A 19,598-nucleotide genomic window follows, 5' to 3' on the forward strand; every position below is an offset into this window, starting at 1 on the left:
TTATATCCGTTTCTCATATCTTCTTCATTACAAATTTTTTTCTATTTGATTTTTTAAAAAAATATAGCACTAAAATGCTGTTTGTCTGGATAAGAGCTTGACACCCACTAACATTTGCTTGTGGGGCATGCATCTTACCTGTCTTACCCTTTTTCTGACCCTGCAAGGATTACCTACAAAAGGACACGAGGGAGCTGATAGGGGTGATATGAAAATGCTCCAAAGATAGATTGCAATGGCTGCAGAGCTCTACATTTACTTAAATGGTGGAACAAATATGATTCTCATGAATATTAATACTTGTACTTGTGGATGGTATAGGATGCAAACTTAGCAAACCTATTAAAAATATTGAGCATGGTTTGGGATGTAGCTCAGTAGAGAGCTTAACTAGCATATGCAAGACCTCCAGGACCTGAAGTAATGTTGAAGGTGAATGTCCTGAGCCTCACCAACATAGCAGATTAACTTAACCCAATCACAAATAGTAGTGAAATCATACTCATAGAATATTCTAACTGAATATGCCATATTTATAATCATCAGCATTACTGAGGGATTAGGAAAATGACTCCAGTGGATAAGAGCACTTCGTACGCAAGCATGAGAACCTGAGTTCAATTAGCTAGCACCCACATAAAGAGCCAGGCATGACCGTGCCTGTCTATAACCCCAGCATTGTGGGGAAACAAGCAAATCCTGAGAGTTCACTGGCCAGTCAGCATAGGCTACGCTTTAGTTTCAGTGAGAGACCACATCTCAAGTCAATAACATGCAGAGAGATAAAGGGAGATACCAATATCTTGCTCTGGCCTTTGCTTGTTAACACACCCATGCACTCCCATGCATGCCCTGCATACATTCACTGTACACATACAACTCTCTCTCTCTCTCACATCTATCTTTTTTTTCTCTCTCACACACATACACAAACACACACACTAGAGTACATACACAGTACACACACTAAAAATTAGCAAACAAAATACTGCAACTTTAGCCAAATTAAACATTAATCCAGATATTGCAAAGAATCAATAACGTAAATATACAAGGATTTTCAGTTATTAATTAAGGACTTGGGGCTGGAAAGATAACCTACCCAATAAAGTGTTTCCTTTTCACTCATGAAGACTTGAGTTCAATCCCCAGAACCCACATAAAAGCTAAGCATGCTGGTGCTTACTTCTAAAACTAGTGCTGGCAAGGTAAACATAGGGTGATCCCTGCAGCTGACCGACCTTTCAGTTTAACCTAATTAGTAAACTGTAAACTAATAATATACCCCATCTCATAGGAGGGGTTGAACAGTGTTCCTGAAGATGACACGCAAGGTCTTCCTCTCTCCTCTATACACAACCCTCACACACACATAGAATATAAGGATTCAGAATGGCCAGATCATTTTTACAGCATGTCCCTTTGTGAGATAGTCTTTGAGAGCACTAAACATTTACAGTAAAAAGTAACTGACTGGGTAGCCATCTTTGACCGCTTTTTAGAATCACCTGTGTGGGGCTTTCCAGCCTCATTCATCCAAACTACTCCTTTCCCCATTTTTCTATTAAAAAGAATGCCACCCTCAATCTGCTTGGTTGGGTTCTTCAAATTATTCCATTTCCTGTTCCTTTTGTGTTCGGAATGTGTCATTTTGTGATATCATCAGGGAGTTCATTTGATTTCCTAGTTTCTTTTCGTTTTTTTTGTGACACAGTCACTTCAAGAGACTGTGGCCTCTGAATGTGTCCATAATTGAAAGATTTCTAACATGGCTGGTCATCAGCATTGAAACAATGCTGACGAATCATTAGGGCTGGAGATTTTCTTGGTTTCTATAAGTCAATTTTCAAAACTACATTTGTGATATTCCCACTGGAGTGCTGCCTACTATGTTGCATACTCAAACAGGTCTCTTCAAAAGCCGTTTTTACAAGTATTTATGCAAGTTACTTCATTAAATAAGAACCAAAGCTGACACTGAAAATTACAAGTTTGACCAGTTTGGGGTTTTGTTTTAATTTCAGGTGGCAGAATTTCAACTATGGCTTTCCTGTCACCCTGAAATATAGCAAATGCCTTTTCTTTCCACGATATAGATTTTAGTATGGTGCTCAAGGGGTCATCATATAGTGCAATGGCTTCCATTTTTTAAAAAAAAAAAGATTTCATTATTTTTTATGTACGTTGTTGGGGCTTTGCCTGCATGGGGATGGTAGAACCCCTGGAACTGGAATTACAGACAATGTGTCAGATCCCCTGAAACTGGAGTTACAGACAGTTGTGGTCTATCATGTGGGTGCTGGGAATTGAACCTGGGTCCTTTGGAAGAGCAGTCAGTGTTCTTAACCACGGAGCCATCAATCCAGCACCAGCTCCCAATTATTTTAACATCACCCACAGTAAGAAATAATTTTTCCATCTTAAATCAATATACATAAACATATATGAGCAAAATTATACCAGACATTACCCACGTGCTATGCTATGCATGCTGATATCTTTCTGTCCTGTTGAATTGTTTTTAAAGCTGGTCATGATTCAACTTACTAAGGGCATAAAGCCTATAGAACATTTGTCTAGTGTAACAACTATTTTTTGTGCTTCCTAGTGAGAAGTCATTACCTCCAGGAGCTCTATATTTCTTAACCCATGAGGAATCACTCCTCTGATACCATCTTTTGTGCCCTACAAAAGACATTGTCTCTTTAAATCTTTTACTAAAATATTATGCCTCTTAGCATGTGTATTATACACTAGAAAGAAAGAAACATGCTTCTCCTTGTCTTGTGAGCTCTACTGATTGAGTATATATTTGTGATCAACTGTGTATCACTGTAATATAGCAGATTTAGAAAGTCCTGACATTAGTATAGTTGCTCTGCGAGATGTGGTTGCTTTTTCTGTCAGCATCAGCACTATACTTTGCTTAAGGATCTCGCTCAGAGTACAAACTCTCTAGAAATCCAGGAATGTGAGCATAGACTATACACTGTCACTTTCATCAAAACTGAAGTAAAATGAGGAATTATCCTTGAAATTATCTTTAAAAAAATAGAATTAACAAGTATTAGAACAGGAACAAATGTCAGAGAAAAAAATCAACCTAACTGCTGCTGCCCAACCTCCCCAAAGTCCCACTGTGTGTGGACACATTAGCTACAATCTCACCTGGATCTTAATCTTTAAACCACTGCCATGGTGTAGGCATCATGCTTACTTTTAAGTTGAAGAAAGTGGCGCAGGTTAAATCATTTGTGAAGTTGCCTAGTCACACTGAGAACCCAGCTAGAGCCCAACCCTAACTCCAATCCCCGAACCCTTGTTCTTTCCACTGGATGCTTCCTTGTTCATATCATAGACTACAGTCATTCCCAGAGAGCAGACACAAGGGAACACAACTTCACAGAGATTTTTAAGAGCCAGTAGTGCAATTGCTTCCACAACTCCTTCATACTGCCAGTCCAAAGGGATGCTCTTGGTTTCCTAGCTCCCTTCATGCTTAGGTACCAAAACTGTTTTCCCATTTCTGTCCCTAAAGAGATGCAGCACTCGTGGTTAGTCAAAGTGGGCAGTGGGCATTCATAAGGCTGCTGAACATGTGCTAGCTCAGAGCTCAAGGCTGCAAAATCAGCAATAAGGCATTTATGAGGGAAACTCCTGGCATCATTCCATTGCCATCAAATACAGTTATTGACAGTTACCCAGAAACTTAGAGATTCTTCCTCAATGTTAGGTTTGCTATTTGAACTGTTCTAATTGTTCAGACTTTGTTCTACACCAAGCTGTAGGCTGAGTCAACATTAAAGAAGGTAATCAATGTAATAAGCCAAGGTTATAGTCATACATCAACTGACTTATCTGCGAAGTCCAGAGACGGTGTGAAAGCATTCAGATTAACCCTCTTTATCCTGAATGTGCACTGGGGGCCAGACGGGGTGGGGGAGACAGCCAGATGGAGAGGGCAGAGCAGTTAAGCAGGAGGTGCTAAAAGTTACCTTCACTGCCTTCCAAGGCTGCCTTCCAAGGTTGTGTAACCTGGGGCAAATTACTAAGCCCAGCTAGACCTCAGTCTCTCATCAATAAAATGTAAAGCACAATCCTTGGCCTATGAGCGCAATAAATGTTAGTTATTGTTATTATGAAATTGGATTCTTCTAATCATCCTAGTGTAGTGTATATGCCCATGAATATTGCATTTGGTCAGAGTTCCTAAAACTGGGGGTTGATAGCGCAGTACAAGCCTCTCCTTTTTGAGCCCATCTGGTGCTTCTAAAGATTCCATTTATCCAAAGTGTTGTGAGCGTGCAGTTCCGTGATGTGTTGCTCACATTGACAAGAGAGTATAACTTTCTAAATTCTGAAATATGTTTCCTTTGTGAAACATTGATAGAGCCACTTGTGCCGTCTAGAGTCTAAGTCCAGACAAATGCTCCCCCTGCTGACTTTCTGTGAAGCTGCAGGGAGTACTTGAGGGTGAGCCAAGTGGAAGGCATGAAGGCTGGGAATTATGACCAACAGGAAACCGGAGAGCAAAGGATAGACAAACTGGAACCTCATTTCTGAGTACAGATTACTCCAAAGATACTTTTTATTAAGTTTTCAAGATAGCAAGTCCTTTGAAAGAAGGAGGCAGGGGCTCTGTCACAGTTAGACATGGGCTCTCCACACAAAGGTCCTTCTTTAAAGAAAAGGTGTGTAGAATAACAAAAGGTCTTAGGAGTTTGCGCTGCATCTTAAGTGATGTACCTTTTCCTTTCATGGTGCATGCCACTCTTCATCCCACCACCAACTCACGTCCCGGCAGCAGCAATGCAGTGTCGTGTGAATAATGCAGAGGCAGAATTTTTTATGACGACGATTTCATGACTCTGGCTGAAAAGCTGCAGTTTTCCGTCTTTGGGGTGTGGTTATCTATTTCCATCAGAGAAGACTGTAAGAAACAAGGACTGGTTCTACACATTTTTAAAAGAGCCTATCACCGTCCTGGCATTGTGATGGAGAATGGAACTGATGCATACTTTAGGAAAAGAAGAGAGGAATGATAAAGCATTTACATGAAGGCAAAGGTTTAGTTACCCTTTGCCATCTCATAAAGCTAGGATAGTGCAGATTACAAAATTTGCTTACAGGATGAAGGTTATGGTCCATAGTTCACTTTTATTGTTATTTCAGGATGTCACAAAATACACTTTATTATTAATGTAGGGACTCTAGTTTCTTACTATTACAGTAAAAAAAACATTATCTATTGTTTGATATATATATTTGACAATATTTTGCATGTGTTTTTTCTTTTGGTACTAATTTCTTTTCATTAGCTTCAAACCTCTTACCCTTTTGTCAAAGGTATGACATGCACACTATTTTGTGTTTTAGAAACATAAGTGTGCAGCATTTTACAGCCATTTCATTATGCTAACCTTGAGATCTGTCTTGTGCAACAAAACTACTTGAAATGAATGTTAAGCAATTTGCAGCTGCATTAATGGAAAGAAAGGTACTGAGAAATGATAGGCCTTTCTAATTCAACTCTAAAGTCTTGTCTTATTTTAATAGATCCTTTACAAAATGTGATGGGGTTGACCCATCAGTCACTTTTTGTATATTCTCTATGTGAAACGTGGGCTTAAGCAGCTGTAGTTTTATTAATGCAAAGAGAGAGAGAGAGAGAGAGAGAGAGAGAGAGAGAGAGAGAGAAATACAAAACTGCTTGCGGAGCTTCTTTCCCATGGGTTCCACTGCATTTTTCCTTAGTAAAAAGACTTAAGCATGTATGCCAAGAAAATGGAAGAGGGCTGATGTAAATTTCACCAAAGCCTTTGTCAAATCTACTTCTGTCTTAAGGAGACATTATCAGATACAATCGTTTACATTCTATACTAACCACACGGAAGCTATTTGTTTAGATTTGTAAGGCTAGTTTATTATTTCTATAAGAATATTCTCTCAAATTTGCCATGCCCATCCATACCAGCATTCCTTGCAACATAATGGATTAGTTCCAGGACCCCTGTCAGATGGCAAACCCTGCACGTGCTCAAATCCCTTATATCAAAGGGCAAAGAGTTTTTGCCTATAATATATGTACATCTTCCCATGCCCAGTAAATCATTTTCAGATGAATCATAACACCTAAAACAATGTAAATGCTAAGAAAATAGTTGTTTGGCCATTGTTTGGGGAATCTCAAGAGGAAATGTCTGTCCATATTTTAGAAAGATAGCATTTTCCCAAATATTTTCAATCTGCAGCAGGTTGATCATGTAGATGTGGATCAGGAGGATGCAGAGATCTGACTGTATGCCATGAAATTAACCATGTAATTGCCAAAGTTAATAACAAGTAGACAAGAAGACACGAAATTGGCCATTTTGCACTTTGGCTTCTTTTTAGTCATGTCAACAACCGATCTCAGCTGAGTCATTCTGATAAACCACACACTGATCTGAGTCAGTACTGAGGTGGCCAAAATAACCAGATTATGATGTGCAGTCCTGATTTAAAACCAGACAGACACAGCCACAGTCCATTAGCCTCAATAAAATGACACAATGTAATTTCCATAAATTCCTGTATTTTCCTCCACATTTCAAGCAGGCAATGCATAAACTGCTATTAGTATTCATAGCGTAATAGACCTCTTCCCATAGCAAACTCCAAGTCTGGAATTACTCCAAGCTAAGGCTTCAGCAAAACCCATCATTCCACATCAGGATGACTTTCACGGTGTAATCCAAATAAACAACAAATAATAATAGACAAACATTTCTTGGTGTTACTTTAAAATCTATTATTTTCACACCATTATAAATTTTTTTATCCAACCCTTGTTTATTTTATACTAAAAAATATCTGGGTATTTCTCTTCTTAGGTTTTTTAATCTCCTTATTCTTATTCATTTATTTTTTATTTTACAAGTGGATAGAAGGGTTTTGTGTGTGTATGTGTGTGTGTGTGTGTGTGTGCATTCAATAGTGTGTATGTGGAGGTCAGAGAGTAACTTGTGGGAGTCAGTTCAATCCCTCCACCATGTGGGTCCCAGGTATGGAAGCCGAATTATCAGGTACCTTTATCTTCTGAGCCATACCGTCAACCCTGGGAATCTCTTTCCTACTATGGAAGTACAGACGTTTTATTTTCTGATTTTCCTCTCTGTATCAGTTTCTTTATCTATAAGATGCCCTAGCTTGCTTATCTGTAACACGGTCCTGGCCAACAGAGATGGAAGATGAAAAACGTTGGTATGTATAAGGCAATTAGAACAGTTTGTCACAAAGAATTTGTTCAATAAGTGACAACTTGTTTTATCGTTTTTACTACCCTACTGCCACGGATGCCATTTTGAAGCATTAATATTCTGTGCAGTAAAGTAATTTTCAGAGTCAGATATGTCTATGTGTTTAAAATTTGAATATGTCAAGCCTGAAGATAATTATGAAAATGTCTAAATTCCTAGTTGAAATATTCTGTATACTTTTAGCATTAGGAAGGGCAACACAATCTTTTCTGACTCATGCAGATGTGTTTATCTCTTCTGATTTAAAGAGAAATGTTTCCAGATGCAATTGTAAGGATGTAGCTATTAGCTAGAAAGAAATCTGTTTCAAAGCAGATTTTCACATCTAAAAAGCTAGAGTAATTATATTTGACTGTGTTTTAGGCATCCAGAGACCAACAGAAACTGCAGACTTAGAAGATAATCAAATAGATATTTTATAATTAATCAGTAAATAGTACTATTATTTATCAAAACACTCGCTAGAATTATCGGACTGTTTCCTATAAACAGCTGGATTTTCCACATGCTAAGAGCAAGGGGTTATCTTGGGACACGAGAATTCGAATTTGCTTCAGAGTGGTAAAATCATAGTACATGCAGAGAAAAACTGGATTTGTCAGTTCTCAGCCCAGAACTGCCCTCTTCCCACAGAGCCTGGAGATGTGCCAGGCACCTACGCTTATTCTTTACTTTCTAGCAGAGTGGGTGCTCTTTCTGTGAGCTTCTCCAGGCATGGAAGAACATAGCTAGCAGGGATGGAGCTGTGCTCCGCACTAGAACTATACTAATTATGATGCGGCAATGTTTTATAAAACCCTACAGAGCTGATTTCAATTTCTATAGACCACACCAGCCTCCAGCAATACTGCAAAAGAAGTAAAGATTCCAAATCACAAGTCATTACCCATTGTTGAGCATCTATTACCCTCTGAATTTCCACAGTCCCTCTCCATGTTGAGCACTTGTGATGGAGGAATATAACTTACAACTCTAATTATACTCTTAAATTTTTATGAAATATGCCAGCACCCAGAACTCTGAACTTGTCTAGAGGAGACTCTCAGCAAGGTTTTTGTTTTGCTTTGATGTCTTTGTTGGTTCGGGTTTTTTTGTTGTGTTGTTTTGATTTGACTCAAGCAGATGTTCTTGATACACAGGCAAAACTGAGTCTGTTCATCACCTGCAACAGAATCACCAATGATATCTAGGAATCATCTAATCATGGGCAAGAAGATATCCTGAATCTACATTTTAGCAACCCTACCCATAAATCCAACAAACAGTAATGTTGACAAAATTTTCCTTTTAAAATTTATCCATATTTGGCTACAGTCCCTGATAATTAGATCAAAACATTGAAGGAAAAGTTCAAGTAATTAAACCTTACCTACCATTTCCACGCTAACTGAATACCATGAGAGCACAGAAGACCACACACAGCAGTGGTTCCAACTTTCTTAATGCTACAACCTTTTAATATACTTCCTCATGTTGTGCTGACCCCCACAGCCATAAACTTATTTTCATTCCTACTTTATAACTGCAACTTTGCTACTGCTGCAAATTGCATCTGATATGCAACCCCTGCAAAAGGGTCGTTCCACCCATAAGGTTGAGAATAGCAGACATAGAGGGTGGTTTGAACAATAAAGAAATCTATGGTAGGATGAGTTTCTTTGTCTCAGGATTTCAGAAGAAGAAAGAGGACCTTTGATACCTCTCAACCCATATGATAGAGGGTGTTTCTTCACTCAGGACTATCTCCATGTGTGAAGGGAAAGTGTTTTGATCTCCTGATCCTCATTAACCATTTATGTGAAGATGAAAAGGAACATTATCACTTGGTTCCATGCCTCATGGGTGACGAGCTCTACAAAAGAGCTGTGTCAACATTAGTTTATGGAACTCAAATTAACAGTGCTCTTTTGCCAGTATCTCCCCATTTCTCTTCAACTGTGAAAAGACTTGTGATCCTGTCTTTTGCATATTGCTTTATGTCACTTGATCCCTAAATTGCCCACAAGTATTGACTTGTGCAATATTAGAAGTTCAGACATCTAGGTATTACCACCCAAGCTTTGATGTCATTGATCTTGGGTCAACCACAGTATTTGTTCTTCCATATATGTGCCCAGAAAAGGTCACAGAAAGCAAACATGTCATGTGACATTATAAATGAGAAGGGCTAAGAAAAAGGCATTTTATGTGACTGAAAGGTTGGATTTTCAATCTGGGCTAGTCTTGAATCACTGAAATACCAACTGCAAGGCGGAAATGTTTACTCTGGCTCATGGTCATGGATTTCTAGCCCATAAGTACTTGGCCCCTTTTCTTTGAGCATCTGGTGAGGCAATACATTCTGACAGAAGCATGTGGCTGGTGAGACCTGTTCACTTCCTGGTGGCCAAGAATCAAGAGAGAGAGGAGGGACTAGATCCTATCATTCCAGTCAAGGACACCATATCCTGTGACTTAACTTTCTCTAGCTAAGTCCCACCTCTTAAATGATCCAATAGCACAACAGAAAGCCTAGCAGCCAAACTTTCAGCATAGGACTCTTTTGGGAGACATTCAAAATCCAAACTAGAGAAAACATGGAGAGGATCAAAGGGTGTTTGCCCATGTCATCATATACATGGTGTGGTCAACACGTGAGCTGTTGTTTGATTGCATTGTATCATCACTTCCCTCCTCCATTGCCTATGATAAAAATCTATCTTCTTTCTATAAGTAAAGATAATGATTTAAAAAAAAAAACTGAGATCTGGGCCCTCTGGGTCTGGACTTGTCTCTGTTTTGTTTTGTAGATCACTTTCTGGGCGCATTGTTGGTGGGGTTTGGTGGTTCTTCACCCTGATCATAATTTCGTCCTACACTGCAAACCTTGCTGCTTTCCTGACTGTGGAGAGGATGGTGTCCCCCATTGAGAGTGCTGAAGATTTAGCCAAGCAGACTGAAATTGCATATGGGACCCTGGACTCTGGTTCAACAAAGGAATTTTTCAGAGTAAGTGCTTTGCTGTTAATTCAGCCTGCTGGTTTTCATTTTAGCTTCACAAAGACAACTCTGCAGTACTTTTAAGTGCGGCTTGTAGGAAAGTGGAAATTTTTATCAAAGGACGGTGTCTTAAATACTGTTATGCTTAGTTGTAACTGGATCCATTATCCATTAGAATTAAGACTCATGGGAGACAGAGCAGGTGACATGTTGAGAGTACTGAATTTGAACCCCAAGGTTTGAATCTCAACCCTGCTATGAAGTGAGTATTTTTCCTTGGGCATGTCATTTAACTTCTGTAGGCTTTTGCCCTCTTACTCAAATAATGAGGGTATTGAACTAAATAATACTTCTGTCTAGCTTTTATAAAAGCAAAAAGATTTCTTTTGTCTCAGTGGTTCACTCAAGTTAGATAATTAACTGTAAGACTCTGACAAGTGATGGACTAAGAGAAATTATATATTCTATTTCAGAGTTGGTTTTCTGATGAAATGTGTTATAGTTGTTTCAAGGATATACATGATGATAAGGCTTTTTTTCAAAAGCACTTTATCACTGTTTTCATTTCTTGACTAGATTAATTTCCTCTGCATCCTAAAGGCCAATACTTATTGAGGAAAGAAAAAGTTATTCATGAGCAAGAGTTAGTAAAGCTCTGTAAACTGCATTACCATTGGTAAGAACTCAAATTTTTAGTTGTACCAGCAAGAAAAAAAAGGGCTTGACTTAAAATGAGTCAATAGTGCCACTGCCCTCTTCTAAAGCCACTATAAGCTATTGTAGCAATGTTCCAAACACCACTTTAGTGTGGACAGGAAAACTTTTGTCACTCTCGACAAACAATAAACAAGTTACTGGGTGGCACGTATAATTACTGGCTTTTCCTCTCAGGTCAAGAGTAAACAGATGTCTCTACTCTGACATGTTTTAATAAATTAGTAAGCAATATTTTTCTATGTGCACTGTCATGAGATTTCATGGAAAAGTAGGAGGTGTGTGTTTCTTAGCATTACAGCAATTAACTAAAACTTGTTTCACTCCCAGAAGGCTAGGAGGATAGCTCTGGGACCCACAGAAGATTTTTCAGTGCCTCCACTTATCCATGTCTCACCTTTACCTCCTGTTTACAGAATAGACCATTATGCCCAACTAAGGCAGCAGTGTCAAAATGATGTTAAGCACCTTTGGAACTGATATGGCTCCTATGGCAATCCCAAGAGCTTATTTAGGAACTGTCCCTTACCCCCCCATGAAATCACTCACATGTGTCAGGGCTGGAAGCCAGGGATTTCCATCTGGTGAGTACTTAACACATAATCAGCTCCATGGAAATCTGGTTTAGTATCAACCTTCAACAGAGCTTATGCTCACTGTCTCAATAGATATCTGATTGCTGGATGAATTAATTGACCACTTAGGATATCAAGAAACAAGCTGGGACCCTCTGATAAGAGGTATTTGTTCTACAAGAAAAGCATTTTTCCTTTAACAATGATACAAGGTTAGGGAGATATGTATTAAGTGGTAATCAATACATAACATCAATTTCCATTAAGCTTTCAAAATCCATCCATCAGTACTGTTCGCAAAAGGGGCATTGTTGAGATTTGTTAGCAGACAGCTTGAAACTGCGACCATATCATCACTGTGGCCCCGCCTCATCCCCCATGTACCTTGTGTCTGTATCTACTGATCCATGTGATGATGGTGTCATTAAAGAGGATCACATGGCTGCAGTCGATTTGAAGCTACATTCAGTTCTGAACAAAGTTACCATCCCATTCTAATTGGTTTGTGGATTCCAATATTCACAAACTACTGTGACCTTGGCAGCCAATGAGTAATTCCCATGAAGATTGAGAAAAAAAAAACTGATTAGAAGCAGGCAGATGTAACAAAATGCAAATCACTTCTGATCCCCTGAATGACACTTTCTTTTTCCCCAAATGGTCACTAGTGACAGTATTAGAACTCTGTAGAGTGGTTCACAAAAGCAAATAACGGTTGGTGATTTATGAGTGAAGCCAAGTAGTGTACAAATGTGGATATTTTAAGACTGCTTATACTGAAAATGTTCTATGAAGTTAGGAAAGAGAATACTAGGTGTTCATACAATACATGAACCCAACCTACTAGTCTCTATGTTCTCTATTCCATTGCTCAGTGCAGAGTACCCCACCTGCCCTCAGTGGGGCAGAAGAACCAACCTGCAAGAACAAGGACTTGATGGCTATAGTCAATATCCCTTCACTTTCAGCCCCTAGTGATCTCGAGGTATCACAAAAACTTTAGGAACAGCTCAAACATTTTTTAAAAAAATGGAGAGCTCCGATAGCATGCCTTCTGGATTTTAGAAAATGAAACAAGACCACATGAAGCATTAACAAACATAACATGAGCTCGTTTCTCTTCCCTTTTACACCATCCCAAAACCACAGAGGCCACCTAGTAATAACATAAAACAGCCTAGGGCCAGCCCTCTAGATCTTCCAGTATGAGAAAGAAAGAAAGAAAGAAAGAAAGAAAGAAAGAAAGAAAGAAAGAAAGAAAGAAAGAAAGAAAGAAAGAAAGAAAGAAAGAAAGAAAAGAAAATTCCCTTCTAATTGCCCTGTGGACATGTTTTTACTCATCCTAGGTAAGGCTGTCATTAAAATGATGGCAGTTTTCAGTGATCCCTTTGTTTCATTTTCTAAGCTTTCCATAGCTGTTGTTTTACACTCACATAAAGTCATGGAAACACTGGGGCCTGCCCCATCAGGAAAAGCAGGAAGGAACTGAGCAAATGCATGCAGGTGGAAGAGGCATCTGGAATATTACCATCAGCCCTCTGGACGTGAAAATTGATTTCCTTAGACAGCAGCTCCCAGTGAAAGGTGGAGGCATACATGCAAAAAACCAAGCTGACACCTTTATTGTCACAGGCCAGAGAAACACCACTAATGGTTGGGAAAGCTACACCAAAACAGTAATTCTCCACTTGTTTCTAAAAGTTTAACCTGATACAGGTTTGTACTAAGAAGCAGTACTGTGAGGAAAAAGCAACCGCAAATTCATCTCTGTCTTCAGACCTCCTTAAACTACCTCTTCAAATGCTTGGCAACATTGCCATTTAGCACAGATTCAGGGCTAAAAGGAGGGATTTTAAGGGAAACCTTTAAGAAAGTGAATGTAGGAGCTGAGAAGATGGTTCAGTCAGCGAAGTGCAAGCATAGGGACCTGAGTTCATTTTCCAGCACCCACATAAACAGCCAGATATGGGCATAGGCACCTGTAACCCCACCACTGTGGAAGTAGAGACAGACAGACAGACAGATCCAGGAGCTCCTGATCCCACCTGCCTAGACAAGCTTCGAGCTCCAAGAACACTGAATGAATGTCTTCAAAAAGTTAGGTGGGGGGGGGGGCAGTTGAAGAAGACACTCAGTGCCAACACACACATATTCATGCACTTGAAAATGGACACAGTGTGCCTGCACACATGAACAGACACGCACACAGGAAAGTAAATATAAAAGGAATGCCGTGCAATGAGTGGAGACTGTCCTTTGTGTCCTCGGATAAACAAATTGGCTGGCCTTTAGTAGGAAACCGTTGAGGACACCTTCTTTGTTTGGAGGAGAACACAGTGTAAGTCCAGCAGAACACCACACAAACACAGTTTCACTTGGACCCCACATTTCTTCAGTATCTGTCTACAACATGATTTTTCAAGTGCATGAATAAAAGAGCAAATTCCTTCCACAAGTACACCTGTGCCGAGTATGCTGACATTTTGAGATGATTGGGAAAAGTTACCATTAATCTCCCTGACTTCTTCTACATTTCCTGATACTAAGTAGCACATCAAACTATAAAAAATATTTTTGGGAAAATTTGTGTCACTTAATACTATGTTGCAATCAAAGTTGTGACATACAATATATCTGGGTGGGTTCAACCAAATGTAACTAGTTTGAAAACACAAGCTGGGCGTGGTAGCTTATACCTGGCATTCCAGCATTCTGGAGACTAGGGCAAAAGGGTTACTAGTTTAGGACCATCCTAAGAAACATAGCTACCTAAGGTCAACCTGGGCTACACAATGATCCATTGCCTCAAAAAAATGATGTGGCTAATGTTTGAGAATACAGTCAAGCCAAATATAAGAGAACACGTGACAAAAACAGAAAGAGGGGAGTTGACACAAACTGGTGGCAGATTGGAGATATAAGCTATACATACTACATAGTAGTTTTAGAAAATAAAAAAAAGTATTACTTTTCTGTCATATACTACATTAGATAGGAAAGGTCAGAAATCAACCTTATAGGTCAAGATTGGAGATCAAGTGACAACCACACGGTGAACATGCTGAGGCCTCAGAAAAGAGATAAAGACGTTGAGATGGCTGTTGGATTTCCCCATCCCTTCCTAAGCAGATATTCACTCAGAGAGCACATTCAGCTGTATCATTTCCCAGTTGGTCTTTGTTTTCACTGCCGGTGGTAGAGGAATCTTAGCCTGCTGCAGTGGCACATGCCGACAATACCAGCACCTGGGAGGCGAGGGTAGAAAAGCCACAAATTTAAGGCCAGGCAGGATTATGTATAAGACCCTGTGTCAAAAAGAAAAGTGCAAAAAGAAAAAACCTATACTTAAAGAAGATTGTTTTCCCATGCTCTGACAACTTCAAACGGATCCAAATAAGGAGGCAAAGAAAGGAAAGACATTTATAAAACTCAAAGGAATGTTGTATGCACAGTAAATTCCTACCATTCCACGATTTGTTACACTTTCTGACATGCTAAGACTCACATCATGCATTGTGGATAAAACAGAAAAGAAGAACGGAATGAATTTGTTTTTAGTTCTCCACCCACCAATGACTTCCCTATTTTTTCCTTCAAAAGAGGATATTGCTCCTCAACTCTCAAATTTGTCCGTGATACTAGTCCCTGCTCTACTTCCCTCACAGGGTGGGTGAAAGCATATCACTAAATGTGCTTTAAAACTATGAAGGGTTCTATAAATCCCAGGACATATTAAGAGAAGTCCCCAGAAATGGGGCAATTAAAATAAAGTCACTCCAGAAAAGGCTCAGTGAAGGGCGTTTCTGAAAAATAGAATAAGAAATCTTCCACTGCTTTCTTGGTGGAAGAGATGTCATTTTTTTCTTCTAAGTCTTGTGAGGTTGTGGGGGGTGCTCATTTGTATCCTCTCCCCATCCTGCTGGTCCCACTTCTACTTCTAATTATAAATTACTACTGATTCATCTGCGAAGCAGTCCACCATTAGCCATTCCTTTGGGGCCCACAAATTCGACAATTTCAACATGCACGATTTAGAGCTGCCCTTCAAGACCACCTAGAAACTTCAGGTGCTTTCAAGGTGGCATGCAGGCCATCTGCCCAAAGTACCCAACCATATGGAGGTTATTAGCCTATCTCTGTTCATCCTCCCAGGTAACCTACTTGCTTATGAGAGCATTTCACAGCCCAGAAAGCCTAAGGGGGTTAGATCTCAGTTCTCCTTGAGGCTGCCAACTCTCTCTGACATCAGGGTAATTAACATCACACAGGACTCCCAGATCTTTGCAAGAACTCTAAAAGTCTCTTCCCTAGAATTCATCTCCGGAGCTCACTTTCTGTTTTTCATCTGACAAAGTCAAATCATCTGATAGCCTTCCAGTTAAGGGAAGAGGACCCATCTGTTCAATTAGGCTTTCCTTGGGTTCACCTGGCAAACTTACACAAATACATTATTTATAATTATTCATGATCACCATGCAAGACGCTGAATATTTGACTGTAAGACTCAACATCTCAGTATACTTAACCTGTAAGAACAATGAACTTGGATGCTTAGATGCATTCCACTTTTAAAATAAAAAGGACAAATCACAAACAAAACTTTTGGTTGGATTTTTTTCCCTCAAAGCAAGCATGTGATAGTCTATGGTCATACTCATTTCTATTATCCACATCTTCTATATTTTTCCCAGAGTAAATAAATAATAAGTATCTACTATAGCAATGTAGGCACTAGGAAACTGTATAGGAATCTGACCAAATCCCTGCCTCCAAGAAACGTGCATTCTTTTGGGTAGAGAGAAACAATGAACATGCAAAGAACCACGTATGTAGAACAATTTTAAGAACTGCTAAGAGCTCTAAGGTACAATGGAGAATGGCCTGAAATTAGATATGACCATTTTAAGTGGAACCCTGAGGGTGAAAGGACTCAGGGAATGTCTCTCTAGGGAGTTAACATTTAATTCAAGAAGAAAAGTCATGTGAAAATATGACACGTGAGAATCTGTCTTCCCCCCCCCCCCCGGCAAAAAAAACCAGGAATAATCGCAAAAATGCTTTAGGGGACAGGAAACAAATCAGTGTTTCTCAAACATGAAAGTCCACATTAAAGTTACAGGAATGGAGACTGAATAATAGACCATATTAGGATACATTTTAGTAGTGAATTCATGGAACACACCATTGAGTTGTGTGACAATTATGAATGAAAAGAGCTAGCCAAAGATGGTTGGTTTTGACTTATATTTCTTTCCAGTGACCACTATTGAAATCTTTAAGTGTTACATTTTTTAATGACTCGGACACTTATTAAACTATGGCCACGAAGGTTAAAAGGGCATACTAGAATTGTATGAAGTATTGAAAAAATTTACCTGTCTGAAGAGAACATTGTCTCAGCAACAACATTTGTTTTAATATTACAAGTAATTTCATATTACAAGTAATTTGGCATATAATTATGTATGTAGTTAAGGAATATGTTATTATATTATAATCATATACATATATGCAATGGGCAATGATCAAATTAGGGTAAATATGTTTTCATTGCCCTAAAATATCATCATTTCTGTGTGTCAGAAAACTCCAAACTCTTCTCATCTAGTTATTTTGAAATATATAAATAAATAAAACATCAGAAATACTTACCCTACCCCATGTACACTGTGTTATGATACCCATCACTCATCCTCTTGCAAGAAATGACTTGTGTATATGTTTATAAAAGAGGGAGTTTAAAAGTGGTGGAGCATACCTTTAATCTGAGCTTTCCATAGCCTGACCAGGCAGAGCTCTGTGAGTTCGAAGCCAGCCTGGTCTACAGAGTGAGATCCAGGACAGCTAGGGCCACACAACACAGTCTCAAAACATAAGAGAGGTGTTTTTTAAAGTTTTCTCTAAAAGATATCACTGCATTGAGGCAATTACAGTAGAAATCAATACATAAACTTTCGAGGGTAGACTGAAAATTGTTACTCAAGTCAAAAATCCTCTAAATTTCATTTTAGTTCTAATTTTATCATTTACATTTAATATGTGAAAATGAGGTTCATTAAAACAATGCTCTGTGAAGAACATTTTACAATCTTGGAAATGAGTCTAAGGAACTGACATTGAAAAGCAAAATCAAAACACAGTTTGACAAATCAGATCAAATGCAGGAAGAGTTCATAGCAAATGTTTCATATTTTAAAACAACCCCATTGCATTAGGCCTTGTTTCAAACAAGGTCAACAATCCCTTTCCTTAACATGGAAAGAGTATGAATGGAGTAACCACAAAGAGACTCAGAATGCTGTAACCACAAAGGAACTCAAAGCCTTCTTACACAGTTTTGAGGTTTGATTTTTTTTTAATATTTATTTATTATGTATACAATATTCTGTCTGCGTGTATGCCTGCAGCCCAGAAGAGGGCAGCAGACCTCGTTACAGATGCTTGTGAGCCACCATGTGGTTGCTGGGAATTGAACTCATGACCTTTGGAAGAGCAGGCAATGCTCTTAACCACTGAGCCATCTCTCCAGCCCCTTGAGGTTTGATTTTAAAATGTTTGGATACTGTCACTATCTTCACATAAGGCCAACAGAAAGACACCTTCACACATACAATTTGGACGCTTGTGATTATTATGTTATCGGAGTCTATTATGTATTATAATAGGAGGAAAGAAAGTGCCCTATGAACCAGAGCCTAAAGAATGATTCTGCTCCATTTGCTCAGCCTTGGATTTCAGTCAGTTTTATAAACAAAGTTAAGAATAACACAGTCGATACTTGAGAAGTCTAGGGATGTGGCGAAGTGATAGAGCAATGGGCTGGCATGGGTTCAATCTCCAGTAGTGTCAAGGGAGCCAGGGTAAATGGTGAACATTGAGGATAAATGCAAATAAACTCCAGTAGACTTTGATAAATCCATATTTCTTAGAACCCGGGAAAGGTGTCTAAGGTACTAGATAGAGGCATGAGGGACAACTTCAGTTTTTGAGCTGATATACAGAAAACAGCCACAACTTCTCATGGTTGACTCATGATCCTAACTTAAAGTGTTGCTGTCTGGAAGTATCCAACAACTAACTCAAAGTGACAGGATCACAAGTTTTTGACATTGTTTCCCAGCGTTACACTTAGATAAGACATTTACCCTAAAGAGACTATGTAGCAAAATATACATATTAAAGATGATTTCCAAATGTTAGAAAAATGAGCATTTGAAAAGGAGATTGGGCTTGTTCTGCTGGACACTCAAGGACAGGAACAAATGTTCAAAATGTAATAGCCAAAAATAGAGATTTCAGAAAAAGGCAAAAAGAACACTCTAATAGAGCAGTGGTTCTCAGTGTTCTTAATGCTGTGACCCTTATTCCAGTTCCTCATGTCATGGTGACCCTAACCATAAAATTATTTTCATTGCTACTTCATAATTATATTTTTGCTACTGTCATGAACCATAATGTAAATATATTTGGAGATGGAGATTGGCCAGAGGAGCCCCACGGAATGAGAATCACTGGACTAGAACAATCCAAAGAGAAGATGGCTGTCCTCATAGTGAACTGTATCACTGGCAGTCTTCAAGAATAGATTAATGGCCAATTGTCAGAGATGTTGAATAAGGGACTCGGTCTGTGGATGTCTGCATGTAAAATCACTTGAAGAGGTATTTTATTATTCTATTCTACTTTATTGAGATAAGGGATCTTGCTATGTTGCACAGACTACTTTCAAATTTTTGGGCTTAACTGAACCTGTCACCTCCCAAATATTGAACCTGAGCCTCCCAAATCCTGGGACTACAGTTAAAATCCAACCCAACCTGCAGTGTGATCTTTGTTGTCGCTGTTGTACATATTTTGCTGTCATTTCTTATTTTTTTGAGTGAAGCCCTCACTGTATAAACAAGGCTCATCTTGAGCTTGTGCTTCTTCAGGCTTCATCTCCAAAGTGCCAGGATTATAGCCATGCATCACCACAACAGAGATGGGGGCTATTTTAAAATCCAGCCTACTAGGTCTTCCCCACGCAAGACGC

At 39.0% G+C, this 19,598-nt stretch overlaps 1 protein-coding gene across 3 annotated transcripts in view; it reads left to right on the forward strand.

Annotated features, from left to right (window-relative positions):
• Positions 1-19,598, forward strand: part of Gria3 (glutamate ionotropic receptor AMPA type subunit 3) — a 272,274-nt gene that overhangs the window by 209,341 nt on the left and 43,335 nt on the right. For 2 of the 3 annotated variants that reach the window (XM_050118848.1, XM_050118849.1), the window contains exon 12: positions 10,088-10,286. In XM_050118848.1, coding sequence (XP_049974805.1) covers positions 10,088-10,286 — 199 coding nt within the window. Of the gene's footprint in view, positions 1-10,087; positions 10,287-19,598 lie in introns of those variants that run through there. The other variant, XR_007588155.1, reaches the window with a different exon arrangement.

Source organism: Alexandromys fortis, unplaced genomic scaffold (assembly GCF_014885135.2).
Source record: "Alexandromys fortis isolate MF-2015 unplaced genomic scaffold, M_Fortis_MF-2015_v1.1 scaffold_114, whole genome shotgun sequence".
Classification (NCBI taxonomy): Eukaryota; Metazoa; Chordata; class Mammalia; order Rodentia; family Cricetidae; genus Alexandromys; species Alexandromys fortis.